This window comes from Pristis pectinata, chromosome 1 (genome assembly GCF_009764475.1).
Source record: "Pristis pectinata isolate sPriPec2 chromosome 1, sPriPec2.1.pri, whole genome shotgun sequence".
Taxonomy (NCBI): Eukaryota; Metazoa; Chordata; class Chondrichthyes; order Rhinopristiformes; family Pristidae; genus Pristis; species Pristis pectinata.
This window is the reverse complement of record NC_067405.1, coordinates 5,768,070-5,790,473: the sequence shown is the minus strand read 5'-3', so window position 1 is coordinate 5,790,473 and position 22,404 is coordinate 5,768,070. Positions and strand designations below refer to the sequence as shown.

At 43.3% G+C, this 22,404-nt stretch overlaps 1 protein-coding gene across 1 annotated transcript in view; it reads right to left on the bottom strand.

The window, feature by feature from the left end:
• Positions 1-22,404, bottom strand: part of cfap65 (cilia and flagella associated protein 65) — a 154,146-nt gene that overhangs the window by 34,000 nt on the left and 97,742 nt on the right. The window contains exons 21-26 of the mRNA XM_052025041.1: positions 19,991-20,101; positions 18,271-18,462; positions 6,745-6,903; positions 5,197-5,340; positions 2,251-2,367; positions 390-527 (exon numbers count right to left, since the gene is read on the bottom strand). Of these exons, the coding sequence (XP_051881001.1) occupies positions 390-527; positions 2,251-2,367; positions 5,197-5,340; positions 6,745-6,903; positions 18,271-18,462; positions 19,991-20,101 (861 nt within the window). The remainder of the gene's footprint in view (positions 1-389; positions 528-2,250; positions 2,368-5,196; positions 5,341-6,744; positions 6,904-18,270; positions 18,463-19,990; positions 20,102-22,404) is intronic.

The following is a 22,404-nucleotide window of genomic DNA, read 5'->3' as shown; positions in this document are numbered from 1 at the left end:
AACATAGCCTTAACATTCACTTTCAGGTGCACTGCAGCTGCAGAGTGGACCAGCTACAAGATGCAACAACTCACTAAGACTTCTCTGACAACACCTTCTTTATTCATGATATCTTTACACCAGAAGGTTAAGGGGTGCAGATGCACAATAACGCCACCATCTGCAAGCTCCCCTCCAAGTCACAAACCATCCTGACACAAATATTTCAGCATTACTTTGACACCACTTGGTCAAAATCTTGGAACTCCATATTCCAACAGCCCAATGGGTGTAGCTTCACCATATGAATTGTACTTTTCCAAGGCTGGTCATCAGGCAATTGGGGATGGACAATGAATACTGGGCTAGCCTATATAAGACTGAATGTACAAATGAGAGTCTGTAGGCACCTGTCTTTGGAAAGTCAAGTTTTGGTTTTCCTGTAGGCTCTGTTCCGTGATTGTGAATTCGACCTGTTGCCGATCCTTTTCTTTTTCCCATTCCTGGAGTTCCTTCTGGTACTGTGTTACCTGTCGCTTAGAATAAACCTAGCAGAGGATTGTGTTAGTTACAAACTGACAGATTTACAACATGATGCACTCTTGTATAAAGGAACAGAAATAGATCACCTAGCTCTCATATCGGTTCTGATATTCCAATTAGAATCATATCTTTTAGTCTTCCTATTTTTTAAAAAATTAGCTTAACATTATTTTATTTATTGACAGTCCAGAGTGATTTTGAATGTTTGCACAGAAGCAGACTGATCTAAGAGCAGTGGAAAATCTACTCAAGTAATATAATTAATAATCTATCGCCATGGCATTTTTCTCAGAATATTCCAGATTTGGCTATAAAATATTTTACATGTGTTTAAGAAAAGTGAATGGAACATTTTGGGCACTCAGAGTCAGCAGTACTTTCTCACACATTCCCCACAAAGTTGAAGAAGGGTCCTGACCCGAAATGTTGACCGCCTGCTTTTCTCCATGGATGCTGCCTGGCCTGCTGGGTTCCTCCAGCATCATAGTGTTTGTCATCTAAATTCCAGCATCTGCAGTCCTTTTTTTCCCCCACAAAGTTTCTTCTACTTTGTCCAAAATAGTACCCCTGATCCAACAATGTCCCACTTAATGCTGGAAAATACAGCCATGGGAAGGCACCATTCGGTCCAATGTATCTGTACTGGCTCTTTCAAAGTCCTATCCAATTAATCCCACTCTTCCAGTAGATACAGGTGGAATGTGAGGAAAAATGTTTTTAGAGTGGTGGTGATCTGGAACTTGCTGCCTTTAAGGGAAGTAAAAACAGAGTCAATCAGGGCTTTCAAACAGAAGCCGAGTAGGCACTTCAAGGAAAATAATTTAAAGTCCACAGGGAAAAGGAGGGTGAACAGATGGATGAATAGTCTCCTTCTGTGCTGTAACAAATCTATGAATTCCCACACAGGTCTGATTTAACAAGTTATCAAATTTGGCAGCAATTAGAAGCTGACACACTCCAGCAATTAGAAGCATTGGCTTGACACTGCAAATTCATTCTACATCATCATAATTTGTTTTTCTTGTGAATGTTATGTATCTGATGTTATGTGCCTGTGATGCTGCTGCAAGTAAGTTTTTCATTGCACCTGTGCATACATATACTTGTGCATCTGACAATAAACTCCACTTTGACTACAGCAGTGTCTCAAGACAAGATACAGGTCTGAGGTGTTGAAGAGCTGCGAGATCCGGGGAACCTTGCAATTACTTGTGTACATTGAGCATTTCCAGCACATTTAAAGCAAGAAAGACTTGCATTTTACTGCACCTTTCATGACCTCAGGACGTTCCAAAGCCCTTTGTGGACAACAAATCATTGAGTATAGGCACTGCTGTAATTTAGAAAACATGGTTGCCGTTTGAGTATAGTGCAGTGCCACAACTTGCGATGTAATAACAGTATATCATGTTTCTCAAGTGGTATTGGTTGAGGACTCCCCCTGCTCTTCTTTAATACAACAGCCTGGGATCTTTTCAGTCTACCTGAGAGGACCGTGGGCCACTGGTTTGTTAACTCAATTAGAAGTCGGCAGTCCCAACAATGGGGCACTCCCTCAGTTTGGCACTGGGATGGCTGTCCCTGGAAAGAAATTCAAACCCACAGCAATAGCCAGCAGCGCTCCAGAGATGATCCAGAACAATTTCTGAAAAAGGCAAGGCCAGACATACACCTGCTTTGCCACCCTCTGACCTAAGTCTCTAAAAGTTAAACAACAAAACATGTTACCTCACAAATGAGATCCAGGTCATAGAAGCAAGGAGTTATATGTGCCCTCAGTGTGACAATACAATGTGTGCTGTCCCCAGGATGAAGCAGTCCAGAGACAGGAGCAATACTCAATACCTATTAAAAGAACAGGAACAAGTTAGTAGGGCCCGTGCAGTCACAACATAATTCACTCCAATGCTGCCAGTTGTACAATTAAAGTAATAGAGTAAAAAAGCTATACAACACAGAAACCGGGCCCTTCAGCACAGCTTGTCCAAGCCAACCAAGTTGCCTAATTGAGCTCATTCCATGTGCATACATTTGGCCCATATCCCTCTAAACCTTTCCTATCCTTGCAACTGTCCAAATGTCTTTTAAGTGTTGCAATTGTATCCATTTCTCCCACTTCCTCTGGCAGCTTGTTCCAAACACCCAAAACCCTCTGTGTGAAAAACTTGCCCCTCAGATCTCTAATAAATCTCCCCCCTCTCACCTTTAACTTATGCTCTCTAGTTTTAGACTCCCGTACCCTCGGAAAAAGACTGTGACACTCATGGTTTTAAAAACCTGTAGAAGGCCACACCTCAGCCTCCTCCACACCAGGAGAAACAGTCCCAGCCTGTCCAGTCTCTTCTCTCCTTATACCTCAAGCCCCCCAGTCCCAGCAACATCCTTGTGAATCTTTGCTGCACCCTCTCTAGCTTACTCACATCTTTCCAACGGTGTGGCGACCAGAACTGCACACAATATTCCCAGTGCAGCCGAACCAACATTTTGTACAACTGTAACATGACGTCCTAACTTTTGTGCTCAGTGTCTCAGTCAATGAAGGCAAGCATGTCATACACCTTCTTCACTACCCTGTCTACCTGTGTCACCAATCTCAGGGAATTATGTACTTGTATCCCAAGGTCTCTCTGTTTAACAACACTCCCTAGGCCTGTGCCCTGCCCTGGTTTAACTTCCTAAAATGCATCACTTTGCACTTGTCTGAGTTACATTCTATCTGCCATTCCTTTGCCCACTATCGCAATTGATCTAGATCCTGATGTAATCTTAGACAGCTGTTACGGACTAGGTGAATGTTCCTTTAAGATAGAGCATGGTGTGTGTGTGTGTGTGTGTGTGTGTGTGTGTGTGTGTGTGTGTGTGTGTGTGTGTGTGTGTGTGTGTGTGTGTGTGTGTGTGTGTGTGTGTGTGTGTGTGTGGCGTGCTTACGTCAACAGAAGATAAAGGACGTAATGACGTTGTTGAAGAAGTCAGTAGAAGTCAGTCAGAGGAGAGAGAGAGAGAAAAGAGAGAGAGACACCAGCCTGTTAGTTTTCTCTATCGATAGATGAGAAACAATAACTGTGTCTGTCACTGCAATCCACGTATGGAAATTGGAAGTAATCCGGTGGAGTTCACTTTGTTGCTGACTTGTAGAAGGAAACAGGTATTTGTGTGGATGGCCACGATTTGGATGCTTTTCGGAGTGAGGAAGTCACTACCGAGTACACACTGAGGTGTCGTTTGGGTTCCATCGTGGAACATTTGGATTTCGTAATCACTCTCTCTATGTTCTCTCTACATCTACGTTTTATCTTCAGACAACGGTGGTTGTTGAAGAAGCCTTTGCTCATGTTTCACCTTGTGGCTTGCTGAACTGAACTTTAGGAACCATTCCTGGACTTGGAGTTTGGGACTTTGCCACACACACACGACGAGTTTAGTTTTTGGGGTTAATGTTCAAGGTTTAACATTTTTACTTCTAACATTTTTATTTTTCTTATTGTCATAAGTAGTTATTAATAAAGTAGTTTTTAACACTGAATCATGACTCAGTGTGTTTCTTTTGTTGCTGGTTCGTAATACAGCCTTCTCCACTGTCTACCACGCCACCAATGTTAATGCTATCCGCAAACTTACTAATCATGTCACCCACATTCTCATCCAAATCATTAATATATATGACAAATAATAGTGGACCCACCTCCAATCCCTGCGGCACACCACTGATCACAGGCCTTCAATCTGAAAACCAACTCTCCACTTTCACCCTCTGCCTCCTACCACCAAATCACTTTTGGTTACTACCTTCCAAGTCCAGCTTACCATGTGGGACCTTGTCAAAGGCCTTGCTAAAGTCTAGGCAGACAACTACTACTGCCTGGTTCTTGCCAATCCTCTTGGTCACCTCTTCAAGTGACTAAATCAAATTGGTGAGACACGATTTCCCACACACAAAGCCATGCCGACTATCCCTAATCAGTCCTAAAAGTCCTGAAGAAGGGTCCTGACCCAGAACATTGACCACCTGCTTTTCTCCATGGACGCTACCTGGCCTGATGAGTTCCTCCAGCATCATGGTGTTTTTCATCTAGATTCCAGCATCTGCAGTCCTGTTTCTTTATCCCTAATCAGTCCTTGCATTTCCAAACACAGATAGATGCCGTCTCTCAGAATCCCCTCCAGTAACTTTCCCACCACTGATGTTAGGCTCACCAGCCTGTAGTTCCCTGGCTTGTTCTTGCTGCCCTTCTTAAACAAGGGCACAACATTAGCCAACCTCCTCACCCCTATCTCTCACTCTCATATTAGCTTGAGGGAGAATGATGGTGGGGAAAGGTTGCTGAGGCCAGGGAGTACTGGACATGATCAATTGATGAGGTTAGAATGGGAGTGTAAGGATCTATTTCGCAGTGGGTCATCCCAAGCTCAAACTGAAATTGAAAAAGCTAAAATGTCATAATTACTCTGGTGATTATCAGCAAGTACCACAAAACATTATGTCCCCTTGCATGGACCTTGCACCAATATATGATACAACACTTAGCAGAAAAATAAAATATCATTGTTCAGGTAGAAAAGGTTGATTTTTTCCATATGTATCCGTTAAATTTAATAAAGACAGAGCCAAACCAAATTAAATCTATTCCCAATTTTACTGTCTGATCATCCTATGCTCTTGGTAGACCTTTTTACCTCACTGACGTGCACTGATGTCGAATGCCAACTGTAAGTGATGACTTCTGTCTCAGAAACGTTGTACAGGAAGATGATGCGGCTACTTTTGGTGAAGACAGGAATATTCCCAAAAGAAATCCGCTCTTCTGACATGAACATTAGCTACAAGAAATTCCAAGATGTAAAAAATATCTCTTGATTACAATGGTGGAGGAGCAATCAAAACATTGAAAATGATTTCAATTTCATATGAAGAATTTTACAATCAAGTACAATCAAGAGTTAAAAGGCCACTGAGATGTGTTAAATTGAATGGTTTTACAACCAATCTTTGTACTGCTTCATTTGCTGAGGAACTGCAATTGAACATTGTGCAATCCTCAGCAAACAACCTCAAATCTTACCTTTTGCAAGAATGAAGGTCATTAATGAAGCAACTGTTGATTGTGGGACAGAGAACACTGCCCCGAGGAATTGCTTTGGCAACTTAGACAACTATCTACAGTGTTTATGAAGACATTGTAAGGAAGGTGTGCCAGCATCCTTACTTTCTTAGGAGGTTAAGGAGGTTTGGCACGTCATCAAACACCAACAAACTTCTACAGATGTACTGTTGAAAGTATCCTGACTGGGTGCATCATGGTCTGGTATGGCAACTCGAATGCGCAGGAAAGCAAGAAGCTGCACAGAGTAGTGGGCTCAGCCCAATACATCACGGGCACATCCCTTCCCACCATCGGGAGTATCTATAGGAGGCGCTGCCTCAAGAAGGCAACATCCATCATCAAAGATCCCCACCATCCGGGCCGTGCCATCTTCTTGCAGCTACCATGCGGCAGGAGGTACAGAAGCCTGAAGTCCCACACCACCAGGTTCAGGAACAGCTACTTCCCTTTGATCATTTGGTTCTTGAATCAACCGGCATGACCCTAATCACTACAGTTTAACAACACTATGACCACTTTGATCACCTTGCAATAAAAAGGACTTCGTTTTTTTTGTAAAAATTGTGTATAACTTATATTTACTTTGTCTTTTCTTGCAAATATTGCTTATCTGATGCTTTGTGCCTGTGATGCTGCTGCAAGTAAGTTTTTCATTGCACCTGTGCACACATACACTTGTGCATATGACAATAAACTTGACTTTGACCAACTTTGCCGAGTCTGAATTTGGTGCCTAGTTCAATGTCAGATAGTCCATCTCGTGTTATTCTTTTTATGGTTCAATATAAAGAGTGTGGTACAGCTGAGTAGCTTGGAACACCACTTAGAGAGCACTTGAAAGTCAATCACATTGGATTTGAAGTCAAATACAGTCCAGAGTAGGTAGGGTAAGGATGGCAAATTTCCTCTGAAAGGCATTAGAAAACCAGGAGGTCATGATTGTTAAAAACAAGTTTCATTCTTTTTTTAAAAGAACTATTTCAGATTATTATCTGAATGTAAATTTCACAGTTGCCAAGATGGAATTTGAACCAGGGTTTTTAGATTGTTAGTCCAGGCCTCCAGATTACTTCTCTGACAAGTTAACCATTGCACCACCACTATCCAACATATGTCTCACCTGCCCAAGGACGGGTGCTCGTTGTACAGCTGGGGCTCCAAAGTATGAAGATGGATCATTGAAAGAAGCACAGGTGCCTAAGATGCGCTTGTCATACCCAATACCTGTGAAGGTCACCAGGGCAGAGTCTCCATTAAGGATGTGGATGGGGATATTCACCTGGAGGAAAGGCAGCACCCAGAAGTGCAAACAATTAGAAGAAATGCAAAACCATGAAATATACTTAATAAGGAGGTTAGTGAGTAACTATGCTAGAATGGGCTGCAATAGTTAATTGGGGTCGATATACAGGCATGGTAGTGTAGCAGTTAGCATAACGCGATTACAGCGCCAGCGACCCAGGTTCAATTCCAGTCGCTGTCTGTAAGGAGTTTGTACGTTTTCCCTGTGACTACGTGGGTTTCCTCCGGGTGCTCCGGTTTCCTTCCACATTCCAAAGACGTACGAGTTAGGAAGTTGTGGGCATGCAATGTTGGCGCCGGAAGTGTAGCAACACTTGCGGGCTGCCCCCAGAACACTCTACGCAAAAGATGCATTTCACGGTGTGTTTCGATGTACATGTGACTGATAAAGAAATCTTACTTATTAAAATACTGCATAATACAGGACAGACATTGTCAGACAGCAAATTAAAGGGAAAAGAGACTGTTTAGAGAGTAATCCTTTATTAAAACTAGGTCTGATGAAATGACTCAAATTATAAAAAATAAACTGCTGGAAGCAGTCAGTGGGCCAAGCAGCATCTGTGGAGGCAAAGGAATGGTCGATATTTTGGGTGAAGACCCCACATCAGGGCTAACGGTGGAGAAAGCCATTATAAACAAGTGAGAGAAGGGAGTGAGACAGAGGCTGGTATGTGATAGGTGGAACCAGATGGGACGGGGAGGAAGGGGGGGTTGATGGACAGATGGAGCCAGGTGGGGGAGGAGGACCTATATGCTGGCTATCTCCCCTCTCAGTCATGGATTCATATAGAGTCATAGAATTATACAGCAAGGAAACAGGCCCTTCGGCCCAACTAGTCCATGCCGAACAAGGTGCCCCATCCAAGCTAGTCCTATTTGCCCGTGTTTTGGCCTACACTATAACCTTCCAAACCTTTCCAATCCATGTACCTGTCCAACAGTCTTTTAAAAGTTGGTATTGTACCTGCCTCAACCACTCCCTCTGGTAGCTCATTCCACATACACACCACCCTTGGTTTAAAAAACACTGGCCCTCAAATTCCTATTGAATCTTTCCCCTCTTGCCTTCAGTCCTGATGCAGGGTCTTGACTGAAATATCCACCATCCCTCTACCTCCACAGTGCTTGACCCACTGAATTCTTCCAGCAGTTTGTTTTTTCTCCAGATTCTGGCATCTGCAGTCTCTTGTCTCTCCTCTCAAAATAACCTGTCTTTTCTCTGATTTTCCCAGTACTCATGAGATCTTTGTTTCAAACTTCAGTCTGCCACTTTTTTTCATTGTCTTTTTATCATACGAATGATAGAGAAACGGGGGGCTATGTGGGAGGGAAGGGTTAGATATATCTCAGAGCAGGATAAAATGTCAGCACAACATTGTGGGCCGAAGGGCCTGCACTGTGCTGTAATGTTCTATGTTCTACGTCTGTGTTCTGATAGTTTCCCAATGTGATATGATAAGATCCATGCCACGAACTCATGCTTCTGGTGTTGGAGCCTTACCCACTTGCAGAACATGTTGGGCACATGCTTGAACTCTTAAAATTAATTCTATTCTATGCAAGTAGATTTTGTCAGCAAAAAAAGTCTAAGCCAATGCCTGTGTTCCTCCCACTCCACTTTATCCATCACCATTCCTTTCTCATGTACTCATCTTGCTTGCTCTTAAATGCATCTAATTCCTGTGGTAGTAAGTTTAACAAAGTAATCAGTTTACCAGTTACCCTCAAGATCATTGGTAAATTTTCACTTGTCATGGAACAAACTTGAAAAAATGCACTGCTACCCTAGCCTCTTTTTTGCAACCATTTTTTTGCTCTCTCTCCTTACCTTTGACCCATCCCCCAGTGGATCTGCTCTCCCCTCCTCCCTCGCACCTGCCTATCACTATCTCTTACCTCAATCTACCTATCACCACCTTGTGCCCACCCCGCCTCCTCTCTTTTGTCCACCTATCGCTGCTCTGCTTTTCTCTCCAATATATTGGGCTTCCCTTTTTCCTATCTTCAGTCCTGAAGAAGGGTCCTGACCCGAAACGTTGACCGCCTGCTTTTCTCCATGGATGCTGCCTGGCCTGCTGAGTTCCTCCAGCATCATCGTATTTTTCATCTAGATTCCAGCATCTGCAGTCCTTTATTTCTCTACCTCGTCATGGCCTTGCACCTTATTGTCTGCTTGCACTGAACTTTCTCTGTAACTGTAACACTTCATTCTGCATTCTGTTATTGCTTTTCCCTTGTACTACCTCAAGGTACTGATGTGATGAAATGATATGTACGAATGGCATGCAAGACAAAGTTTTTCACTGTACCTTGGCACATGTGACAAAAATAATCCAATTTACCAATTTATCTAATCTATATGCCATCCCAAAGTTTAGCCACATATTTACAAAATTGCCTCCAATATCTTTTAATTCAACATGATATCTTTAATGATTAAACACTATGAGGCACTATCTCTTCACAAGTAGATTGGTAATAATTTGTTTCTCTGATGTTGCAAAGCAGTCCTTTCACTGAGGAATTATTTCACTAGCTGTAAAGCACTTGAGGATGTTCCAAATCTCTTATCTATGCCTTTATGACTTAGTCAGGGTGTTATAGAGTAATACAGCGCAAAAGCAGACCCTTCGGCCTAACTGGTCCATGCTGACCACAGCATCCTCCCTGCTAGTCCCAGTTGCCCACGTTCAGTCCACGGCCCTCCAAGCCCCTCCCCCCATGTACCTATCCAAATGCCTCTTAAATGTTGCAATTGTACGCACTTGACCACTTCCTCTGGCAGCTCATTCCAGGTACTCACCACCCTCTGTGTAAAGAACTTACCCCTCAGGTCTCTTTTAAATCTCTCCTCTCTTATCTTGCATCTGTGCCAACTCGGACTCCCCAACACTGGGGAAAAGACTACGACCGTCCACCTTATCCATACCCCTCATGATTTTATAAACTTCTGTGAGGTCACCCCTCATTCTCCAGTGTGGCCAACCTCTCCCTGTAACTCAGGCCCTCTAGTCCAGGCAGCACCCTCGTAAATTTCTTCTGCACCCTCTCCAGCTTGACAATGTCTTTTCTACAACAGAGTGACCAAAACAGACAACATAGAGTCATAGCGTTATACAGCATGGAAACAGGCTAGTGCTATTGCCTTCTAGATGGTCATTCCAAAATGCGCCTGGCCATCTACCTTGCACCTCCTTCATCTGTCAATCCTACTTATGATCACTGATCTACATTTACTCCAAGTCATTTCTCCTTTGAAATTTTCCTTAAAATTTGATATCTCCTTAGGCGAAAGTGTCAAATTTACTATGATAACAATCCTGTGAGATGTTTGAGGACATCTCCTGTGTTAGTACTATATAAATCCAAGTTATAAGAGTCATAGAGAGATAAAGCATGGGAACAGGCCAACCACCCATTTGTACGAATCTTACATTAATCCCATTTTTTAATTCTCCCAACATTCTCATTAACTCCCCCAGATTTTACCATTCACCTGCACAGTCGGGGTAATTTAACCTACCAACCCGCAAGTCTCTGGGATGTGCGAGGAAACCAAAGTACCCGTGGGAAATCCACGTGGTCACAGGGAAAATGTGCAAACTCCACATGGACAGCACAGGAGGTCAGGATTGAACCCGGGTCTCTGGCGTTGTGAGGCAGTGGTTCTACTGGCTATGCCACTGTGCCGCCCAGTGTTGAAGTCAGAGCAGGTGATGTATAAATTCAATGAATGCAGCTCTTTCTATTCTGACAACATTTGTTATGATTTACACACAGAGGGTGGTAGGTTAATGGAATGAGCTGCCAGAGAAAGCTACAGAGGCAGGTACAATTACAACATTTATAAGACATTTAGACAGGTACATGGATAGGAAAGGTTTAGAGGGATATGGGCCAAACACAGGCAATAGCAATAGCCTGTTTCCATGCTATATAACTCCACGACTCTATGATTTTAGAGAGCGCAGATGGTGATGAGAAGGGATACAGGAGTGAGATAGATCGGTTGGTTGAGTAGTGTCAAAACAACATAAGACCGTAAGACATTGGAGCAGAATTAGGCCATTCAGCCCTTTGAGTCCGCTCCGCCATTTGATCGTGGCTGATTTATTTTTCCCTCTCACCCCATTCTCCTGCCTTCTCCCCGTAACCTTTGACGCCCTTACAGATCAAGAACCTATCAACCTCCGCTTTAAAAATACCCAATGACTTGGCCTCCACAGCCGTCTGCGGCAATGAATTCCACAGATTCACCGCCCTCTGGCTAAAGAAATTTCTCTTCATCTCTATTCTAAAGGGATGTCCTTCTATTCTGAGGCTGTGCCCTCTGGTCCAAGATTTTCCCACTACTGGAAACATCCTCTCCATGTCCACTCTATCCAGGCCTTTCAATATTCAGTAGGTTTCAACATAAGAACATAAGACATAGGAGCAGGAGTAGGCCATCTGGCCCGTTGAGCCTGCTCCGCCATTCAATAAGATCATGGCTGATCTGTCTGTGGACTCAGATCCACTTACCTGCCTTTTCCTCATAACCCTTAATTTCCCTACTATGCAAAAATCTATCCAACTATGTCTTAAATATATTTACTGAGGTAGCCTCCACTGCTTCCCTAGGCAGAGAATTCCACAGATTCACTACTCTCTGGGAAAAGCAATTTCTCCTCATCTCCATCTTAAACCTAGTCCCCCGAATTTTGAGGCTCTGTCCCCTCGTTCTAGTCTCACCTACCAGTGGAAACAACCTTTCTGCCTCTATCTTATCTGTCCCTTTCATAATTTTATATGTTTCTACAAGATTCCCTCTCATTCTTCTGAATTCCAGCGAGTATAGTCCCAGGCGACTCAATCTCTCCTCATAGGCCAACCCCCTCATCTCTGGAATCAACCCAGTGAACCTCCTCTGCACTGCCTCCAAAGCCAGTATATCTTTCCTCAAATAAGAAGACCAGAACTGCATGCAGTAACAGCCTCACCAGTACCCTGTACAGTTGCAGCATAACCTCTCTGCCCTTAAATTCAATCCCGCTAGCAATGAAGGATAGCATTCCATTTTCCTTCTTGATAACCTGTTGCACCTGCAAACCAACCTTTTGCGATTCATGCACAAGCACTCCCAAGTCCCTCTGCACAACAGCATGCTGCAATCTTTCACCATTTAAATAATAATCTGATCTTCTATTTTGCCTTCCAAAGTGGATGACCTCGCATTTACCAACATTGTACTCCATCTGCTAGACCCTTGCCCACTCACTTAACCTATCCACTGTCTATCTCTCTGCAGACTCTCCACATCCCCTGCACAATTTGCTTTTCCACTCAATTTAGTGTCATCAGCAAACTTAGATACGCTACACTCGGTTCCCTCTTCCAAATCATTAATGTGCATCGTGAACAGTTGTAAGCCCCCCACCGATCGCTGCGGCACCTCACTCACCACTGACTGCCAACCAGAAAAACAGCCATTTATTCCAACTCTGCCTTGTATTGGTTAACCAATCCTCTATCCATGTTTATACATTACCCCCAACTGCATGCATCCTTATCTTATTGATTTATTTTTTATGCAGCACCTTATCGAACGCCTTCTGGAAATAAGATCTCCCCCTCATCCTTCTAAACTCCAGCGAGTACAGGCCCAGAACCATCAAACGCTCCTCATACATTAACCCTTTCACACTTGGGATCATTCTTGTCAACCTCCTCTGGACCCTCTCCAATGCTAGCACATCCTTCCTTTGATATGGGGCCCAAAGCTGCCACAATATTCCAAATGTGGTCTGACCAACACCTTATAAAGCCTCAGCTTTACATCCTTGCTTTTATATTCTAGTCCTCTTGAAATGAATATTGCTTGTGTCATCAGCTGAGATTTTATTGGGATGTAGGAAGTACTGGCAAGGGTATTCTTATTTCTGTCGAAATGAAGGTGGCATGCTTCAAAACCTAGGCCTCTGTACATCCCCCTGCAACTGGATCCTTTACTTCCTTATAGGGAGATCACAGTCAGTGCAGATGGGCAATAATGTCTCCTCCTTGCTGACTATCAACACAGGCGCACCTCAAGGATGCGTGCTTAGTCCACTGCTCTACTTTCTCTCCACACTCACGACTATGTCACAACAACAACCTCGCGCTCAACGGCAGCAAGACCAAGGAACTGATTGTGGACTTCAGGAAAGGGAAGTCGGGAGAACACACACTAGCCCTCACTGAGGGGTCCGTGGTAGAAAGGGTGAGCAGTTTCAGGTTCCTGAGCATCAACATCTCAGAAGATTTATCTTGGGCCCAATACATTAATGCAATCACGTAGAAGGGACGCCAGTGGGTCCATTTCGTTAGGAGTTTGAGGAGATTTGGCATGTGACCAAAGACTCTTACGATTTTCTATAGATGTACGGTGGAGAGAATTCTGACGTTGTGTCACAGCCTGGTATGAAGCCTCCAATGCAGGCCCTTCGGCCCACAAAGCTGTGCTGAACATGTCCCTACCTTAGAAATTACTAGGCTTACCCATAGCCCTCTATTTTTCTCAGCTCCATGTACCTATCCAAAAGTCTCTTAAAAGACCCTATTGTATCCGCCTCCACCACCATTGCTGGCAGCCCATTCCACACACTCACCACTCTCTGACTAAAAAACTTACCCCTGACATCTCCCTTATACCTACTCCCCAGCACCTTAAACCTATGTCCTCTTGTGGCCACCATTTCAGCCCTGTGGGGAAAAGCCTCTGACTATCTACCCAATCAATACCTCTCATCATCTTATAAACCTCTATCAGGTCCCCCCTCATCCTCCGTCGCTCCAAGGAGAAAAGGCCGGGTTCCCTCAACCTACTTTCATAAGGCATGCTCCACATTCCAGGCAACATCCTAGTAAATCTCCTCTGCACCCTTTCTATGGCTTCCACATCCTTCCTGTAGTGAGGCGACCAGAACTGAGCACAGTACTCCAAGTGGGGTCTGACAAGGGACCTATGTAGCTGCAACAATACCTCCCGGCTCTGAAATTCAATTCCCCGATTGATGAAGGACAATACACCATGTGCCTTCTTAACCACAGAGTCAACCTGCACAACCGCTTTGAGCGTCCTATGGACTCGCCCCCCAAGATCCTTCTGATCCTCCACACTGCTAAGAGTCCTACCATTAAGACTATATTCTGCCATCATATTCGACCTACCAAAATGAACCACTTCACACTTATCTGGGTTGAACTGTATCTGCCACTTCTCAGCCGGACTGTGCATCCTATCCATGTTCCTCTGTAACCTCTGGCAGCCCTCCAAACTATCCACAACACCCCCAACCTTTGTGTCATCCACAAACTTACTAACCCACCCCTCCACTTCCTCATACAGGTCGTTTATAAAAATCACAAAGAGCAAGGGTCCCAGTACAGATCCCTGAGGTACACCATTGGTCACCAACCTCCACGCAGAATACAACCCTTCAACAACCACTCTTTGCCTTCTGTGGGCCAGCCAGTTCTGAATCCACACTGCAATGTCCCCTTGGATCCCATGCCTCCTTACTTTCTCAATAAGCCTTGCATGGGGTACCTTATCAAACACCTTGCTGAAATCCATATACACTACATCTACTGCTCTCCCTTCATCGATATGTTTAGCCACATCCTCAAAAAATTCAATCAGGCCCGTAAGGCAGGACCTGCCCTTGACAAAGCCATGCTGACCATTCCTAATCATATTATACCTTTCCAAATGTTCATAAATCCTGCCTCTCAGGATCTTTTCCATTAGCTTACCAACCACTGAGGTAAGACTCACCGGTCTATAATTTCCTGGGCTATCCCTACTTCCATTCTTGAATAAGGGAACAACATCCGCAACCCTCCAATCTTCCGGAACCTCTCCCGTCTCCATCGATGATGCAAAAATCATTGTCAGAGGCTCCGCAATCTCTTCCCTCGCCTCCCACAGCAGCCTGGGGTACATCTCATCCGGTCCCGGCGACTTATCTAACTTGATGCTTTCCAAAAGTTTCAGCACCTCCTCTGTCCTAATATCTATATGTTCAAGCTTTGCAGCCCGCTGCAAGTCGCCACTACAATCCCCCAGTTCTTTTTCCGTAGTGAATACTGATGTAAAGTATTCATTAAGTACCTCCGCTATTTCTTCCAGATCCATACACACTTTCCCACTACTGCACTTGATAGGCCCTATTCTTTCGCATCTTATCCTCTTGCTCTTCACATACCAGTAGAATGCCTTGGGGTTTTCCTTAATCCTGCCCATCAAGGCCTTCTGATGCCCCCTTCTGGCTCTCCTAATCTCCTTCTTAAGCTCCTTCCTATTAACCTTATACTCTTCCAGATCTCTAACATTACCTAGCTCTCTGTACCTTTTGTAAACTTTTCTTTTCCTTTTGACCAGATTTATTATAGCCTTTGTACACCACGGTTCCTGTATCCTCTCGTGACTCCCCTGGCTCATTGGAACATGCCTATGCAGAACTCCACACAAATATCCCCTGAATATTTGCCACATTTCTTCCGTACTTTTCCCTGAGAACATCTGTTCCCAATCTAATCTTCCAATTTCCTGCCTGACAAGCCTCATAATTCCCTTTACTCCAAGTAAACACCTTTCTAGTCTGTCTGTTCCTATCTCTCTCCAGTGCCAATGTAGAATTATGATCAATATCACCAAAATGTTCACCCACTGAGAGATCTGACACCTGACCAGGTTCATTTCCCAATACCAAATCAAGCACAGCCTCTCCTCTTGTAGGCCTATCTATATATTGTGTCAAGAATCCTTCCTGAACACACCTAACAAACTCCTCCCCATCGATGTTTGGGAAATTAAAATCCCCCATCACAACAACTCTGTTATTCTCACATCTTTCTAGGATCTGCTTCCCTATCTGCTCCTCAATATCCCTGTTACTATTGGGTGGCCTATAAAAAACACCCATTAAAGTAATTGTCCCCTTCCTATTCCTAACCTCCACCCACAGAGACTCCGTAGACAGTCCCTCCATGACGTCCACCTTTTCTACAGACGTGACACTATCTCTGATCAACAGTGCCACTCCCCCACCTCTTTTACCTCCCTCCCTGTCCTTTCTGAAACATCTAAAACCCGGCATTTGAAGCAACCATTCCAGTCCCTCAGCCATCCAAGTCTCTGTAATGGCCACCACATCATAGCTCCAAGTATTGATCCAAGCTCTAAGCTCATCTGCCTTGTTCACAATACTCCTTGCGTTAAAATAGACACATCTCAAACCTGTCTGAGCACGTCCCTTCTCTATCACCTGCCTATCATACTTACTACTAGCTCTCTCTATTTGAGAGCCAAACACCTCTTCCCCAGTCTCTCCAGTTCAGATCCCACCCCCCAACAATTCCAGTTTAAACCCTCCCCAGTAGCCTTAGCAAACCTCCCCGCCAGGATATTGGTCCCCCTGGGAGTCAAGTGCAACATATCCTCTATGAACAGGTCATACCTGCCCCAAAAGAGGCCCCAATGATCCAGAAATCTGAATCCCTGCTCCTTATGCATCCTTATGGAGCATCCATCACTAAGGGACCCTCACTATCTGGGACATGCCCTCTTCGCAGATGAGGTACAGGAGCCTGAAGATCCACTATCAACGATTCAGGAACAGCTTCTTTCCCTCCGCAAACCCATGAACGGTCCGCAAACCCATGAATACTACCTCGTTATTCCATTTTCTTTTGCAGTATTTATTTATTTTTGTAACATAGTCATTTTATGTCTTTGCACTGTACAGCTGCTGCAAAACAAATTTCATGTCATATATATCAGTAATAATAAATCTGATTCTGAACTAGTCTGAGTAACTCAAGATCCTTCTCAAAATTTCAGTCCTTGCTTTTAATCCAACCTGCCTGGTGGTCATCAGTTTTATACCGCACTAATCTTACACTACAAGCTTATCATTCCCATGGGCAATTTAGGTTAAAATCAAGCCTCATGCGTGCCATCTTTTATTTCAACTCTTCATCTCTGCTAGCATCCTGAAATCATTTTAATTTCATTTTTGCCTTTTCTGCTAGTCGTAAGTCATACTCTGTTTATTTACATACTTTAGGAAAAAATGCAAAGTGGCTCCAGCCTCAATCCAGCCTTCAGCTTTCAAAAATATTCATCAAATTTTGGTTTTGGTCTTGAGTGGGGGGGAAATGCAGTCAAAGAGCTATAAACAAGTGCTGCTGTGGCAAGCCTCACATCAGAAGCACTTATCAGACATTCAGCCACGGGCTTGAAGTCCCAGAGGAGCGGGGCACAATAACTTTTGCAACCTCGTTCCTGGCCTGCACTCATAGCACGCACAGTCCATGGCCAGGGTGAGGATTTGTAAATGGTTCCCAGTCAGTTTTGATTCATATTTTCCAGGAATGTGATTTTCAATTTATGTTATTTGAAAAAAAAGCCAGAATATGTATTTCATTTCCCACCAAACTCATGAGGGGACAAGAAATGCTGAGAAATAATAAACCAAATACAACCAAGACTTTATTCCTCTGTTTAATTCCAGACTTTGGTGCCAGAAATTTCAACTATTGACCAGTGTTGTTTTACCCATAGGAATAATATTAATTTAAATTCTGTAAAATTAATTGCTTTTTCATACAAAATTTATAGATTTAGTTTTCATTGGTAATTTAATCTAATTTTAATTTGTTGACAAAAATACAATTTTATATTATGACTCCACATTTTCTGCATTTTACCTGATGAAAACAAAATTGTTTTTATACATTGCATTAATACAAAATGCAAAGTTGTCTGGTATTTAATTGCCCTTATCTCTGTTTAAGGCAGTGGTAGATAAAGGCAACGTGTTCAAGTTCTGCTCTGGAGACTTGAACACAAGATTTTGACCGGCACTTCAGTGAAGTTTCAAAATGAGGAATTGCCAGGCACCCCATCTTATAGCTATGGAGTACACTTTAAGCAAAGCAATCCCAGGTAGATGTGAAGGATGCATGAGGCAGCTTCAAAGAAGGATTCTCCTCAAACAGGCTAAAAATAATCATAGAAACAAGAGTCAATATTAAAGAACCTTCATCAATATTTTTATTTGAGACTTGCAGCACCTGCAGTTTTTTGGATTTTTATAAAATTACTTTTCCCTTGATCACCATACAGATTTAACTGGTCATTATGATGTTGCTGTTTATGAGACTACACTGTGTGGAAATAACCTACCTTGCTTTCTACACTAATGACTATATGTCGTAAGTATTTCATTGGTTATAACGTGCTTTGGGATGTCCTGAGATCAGAAAAGACAATCAAGAGGTGGTGGTCTTTTTCTTCCTTCTCTGGATAATTACATACCGAATAGGATTTAGCCTCCAGTGGTGAGAAAATCCACTCAATGTAAGCAGTCATCCCTGACTTGATTTCTCCACGAGGATTCAGACACTGAAAGATTGGATGATTATAATTCTCTGCCTGAATGCTTTTCAAAGAATCCAGCTGGATGTCATAAATCACTCGCACTGAGCCACCGTTATATAGCTCGTAGATCTGTATAAGGTAACAGATACAAGAAAAGGGCTGAACACACCATTTATTTACACTCTTGACAGACTGCTAGCCTACCTCACTAAATATAGATGTTGCAACTCTGATTGATTGCATTGCAGGTTTCACTGCATAACATCCCAAACTGCCCTCTGCCCAATGCTCCCAGTATTGGTCTGCCCAACATGTACATCCTTGTGGGCTGCCTTCCCACACTAACTGGAAACCAAACAAACTTTTCATGGCTCACTAGAGAATTCTTGACCATCAGACAGCCTACCCACCACTCTTAACCCTCAACCCCATGTCAAGCAAGTCAATTCGTATAATTTTAAAATAAACAAGAGTGGGGGAAGAAAATGTGAGAAACCATTTTTCTAATGCTCTGCTGATTTTTTTTTCTCCTGGGATTTGGATGCAGAAATGTTGGGGACTAACCTACAATTCCCCTCCATGGACTCTATCTACACTTCTCACTGCCTTGGTAAAGCAGCCAACATAAAGCAGGCCCCACCCACCCCACACATTCTTTCTTCTCCCCCCTCCCATTGGGCAGAAGACACAAAAGCCTGAAAGCACGTACCATCAGGCTCAAACACAGCTTCTATCCTGCTGTTATAAGACTATTTAATGTTCCCCAGTACAATAAGGCAGACTCTTGACCTCACAATCTACCTCATTATGGCCTTGCACCTTACTGTCTGCCTGCACTGCACTTTCCCTGTAACTGTAACATTATAATCTGCATTCTGTTATTGCTTTTCCCATCTACTACCTCAATGCACTGATGTAATGAACTGATCAATATGGATGGCATGCAAAACAGGTTCTTCACTGTACCTTGGTACATGCAACAATGATAATCCAATAACCAATTAGTTCCAAGAGATTCTAGGAAAAGCTGAAGGACTGCATCCCTGGAGGAAACAAGATAATCCACACAGAGGCAGATATAGACAAGACTAACTAGGGACAACAGGCTTTCTTAACTTAAGGTCTTAAGTGGTCCATTTGAGGTTTGGAAGAACACCATCAGAAACTTTGTAGCTTAATTTCCAAGCATTACATTATAAGATGCATTAACTTCACTTGGCATTTGATATTCAAATGTGTGGCTTGAGGGTCATCAGTTCAGTAGCAGAACGCTGCCACCAGGTAATGGCTGAGAGCAGCAATTCCCAAGCTGATTGAAATGCTTTCTAGATCAAGATGCGGGAGAACATTTGAAGTTATTGGTGCCACATAAACTGGCATCCACTGACATAACACAAGACTGTGTGTGAATCAAACCCAGGGCTTTCCTTGTCTGAATAACAATATTTCATAGCAGACAGTGCATTCGTGACCAGGTCCCAGAGGAAGATGAGCATGTGGTAAATTCAGCTACATTTTCAACACAAATCCAAAGTCTTCAATGACTTTATTTCTCCTGGAATTTACAAGTTAATCTATCCATTAAAAAAATTCATATGATCTCCATTCATATAGAAAATCTATCCATGCAGTGGTAACTTGGTACTAAGGTGCTTACCTGTTTGGGTGGGTGGGAAGTGTCGATACAAACAGGTGCAAACCTGTGCTGAGTGGCAAGAAAGTGGACATAGCAGCGGTCTTTGGGCACCGTGATACCAATGAAATTTAACTAGAAGGGGAGGAAAAGAATTAAATAGAGTCATTTGCACTGGAGATGGTATTCTTATTTTTCAATGAAGCAATTAAAGGATGAAATAAAAACATAAAATTCTGGAAATACTCAGGCAATATCTGAGGAAAAAAGAAAAGGTAATATTTCAGGTCAATAATCCTTCACGAGAGATGTAAATTAAATATAATTTAAGTTGTAGAGATAGAGAAAAAAAAGGGAATATCTGTTCTCGGATGGAAACCATAAGACCATAAGATATAGGAGCAGAATTAAGCCATTCAGCCCATCGGGTCTTCTCCTCCATTCAATCATGGCACTTTTTGCTCGACATTTTCCCACCTTCTCCCCATAACCCACTTACCCATCAAGAACCAATCAATCTCTGCCTCAAGTACACCCAATGACTTGGCCTCCAACAGCCCTCTGTGGCAACAAATTCCACAGAGTCACCACCCTCTGGCTGAAGGAACTCCACCTCATCTCAATTCTAAAGGGACATCCCTTTATTCTGAGGCTGTGCCCTCCGATCCTAGACTCTCCCACTGATGGAAACATCCTCTCCACGTCCACTCTATCCAGGCCTTTCAGTATCCAGTAGATTTCCAAGTCTGAATGACCCAAGTAGTGGTGTTGACAATTGAGGGAGGATGACAAAGGTTGGTTAATCATAACTAGCAAGCAATCAACAAGCAATAGTAATTTTTTAATCAGCCTTCACTACTTTTTCTCAGCCAGCACCATGAGTCCTGATGTCATTCAGTCTCTCCTGATCTCCATTCCGACGCAGATGTTGCTCTCCACTCCACCCTTCTGTGCAACTTAAATTGTATTTTGTTTCTAACTTTTCCTCGTTCTGATGAAAATTCATTGATCTGAAACATTAATTCTGTTTCTCTCTCCACAGATGCTGCCCAGCCTTCTGAATATCTCCAGAGTTTTCTGCTTGTAACTCACATCAGAGAATTAGTTTATAACTTAAACCGTATCAGCCATGCCGACCTGAGTAGTTGTCTCGGTTGAACCAGAGGATTACAGGTGCAAGTCCTCACCCCATGGACTTGAGCACAGAACCAACGAAGTACAGAGGATGTGCTGCACTGTTGTGGTGGTTGGGGGCATTGGGGGGTTGCTTTCAAACATTCAACTGTCTACCCTAACAGGAGGACACAGAAGATCCAGTCATCATTATTTCAAGGAGAAGGGCATTTCCACCAAGTATTCTGGCCTAACAGTTAACATAGTGCCATACAGAGCATGGAAGCAGGCTCTTTAGCCCAACTCATCCACGCTGACCAAGCTGCCTACCTGAGCGAGTCCCATTGCCTGCATTTGGCCCACATCCCTCTGAACCTTTCCTATCTGTGTACCTGTTCAAAAGTCTTTTAAACGTTGTAACCCGCCTCTACCACATCCTCTGGCAGCTCATTCCACACACCCAGCACCCGCTGTGAAAGTTGCCCCTCAAGTCCCCTGTAAATAGAACATAACTTAGAACACTACAGCACAGTACGGGCCCTTTGGCTCACAATTTTGTGCTGACGTTTTATCCTGCTCTAAGATCTATCTAACCCTTCCCTCCCACATAGCCCTCCATTTCTCTATCATTCATGTGTCTATCTAAGAGTCTCTTAAATGTCCCTAATGTCTCTGCCCCCACAACCTCTGCCAGCAGTGCATTCCACGCACCCACCACTCTCTGTGTAAAAAACTTACCTGACATCCCCCTTACACCTTCCTCCAATCACCTTAAAATTATGTCCCCTCATGTTAGCCATTGTCGCCCTGGGAAAAAGTTTCTGACTGTCCATTCGATCTATGCCTCTTATCATCTTGTACACCTCTATCAAGTCATCTCTCATCCTCCTCCTCCCCAGAGAGAAAAGCCCTAGCTCACTCAACCTATCGTCATAAGACATATCCTGTTCTTATCCTCATAAATGTCTCCCCTCTCACGGTAAATCCATGCCCTCTGGTCTTAGACTTCCCTACCCTGGGCAAAAAACTGTGACCATCCACCTTATTTTATATAGCTCTTTAATGGGACCCTCAGCCTTCTATGCTCCGGGGAAAAAAAAAATCCCTCCTCTATCTAGTCTCTCCTTATAACTCATGCCCTCCAGACCTGGTATCATCCTTGTGAATCTTTTCTGCAAACTTTCCAGCTTATCCTTCAACCTATATCACTAACAGATTATTGATTAGAGATGATCTAATTATTATCAAATCTCTACTTGGGAACATGTAACTAACCAACTGGCTAATGTGTTTCCTACATTGCAACATTAATCATATCTCCAAAG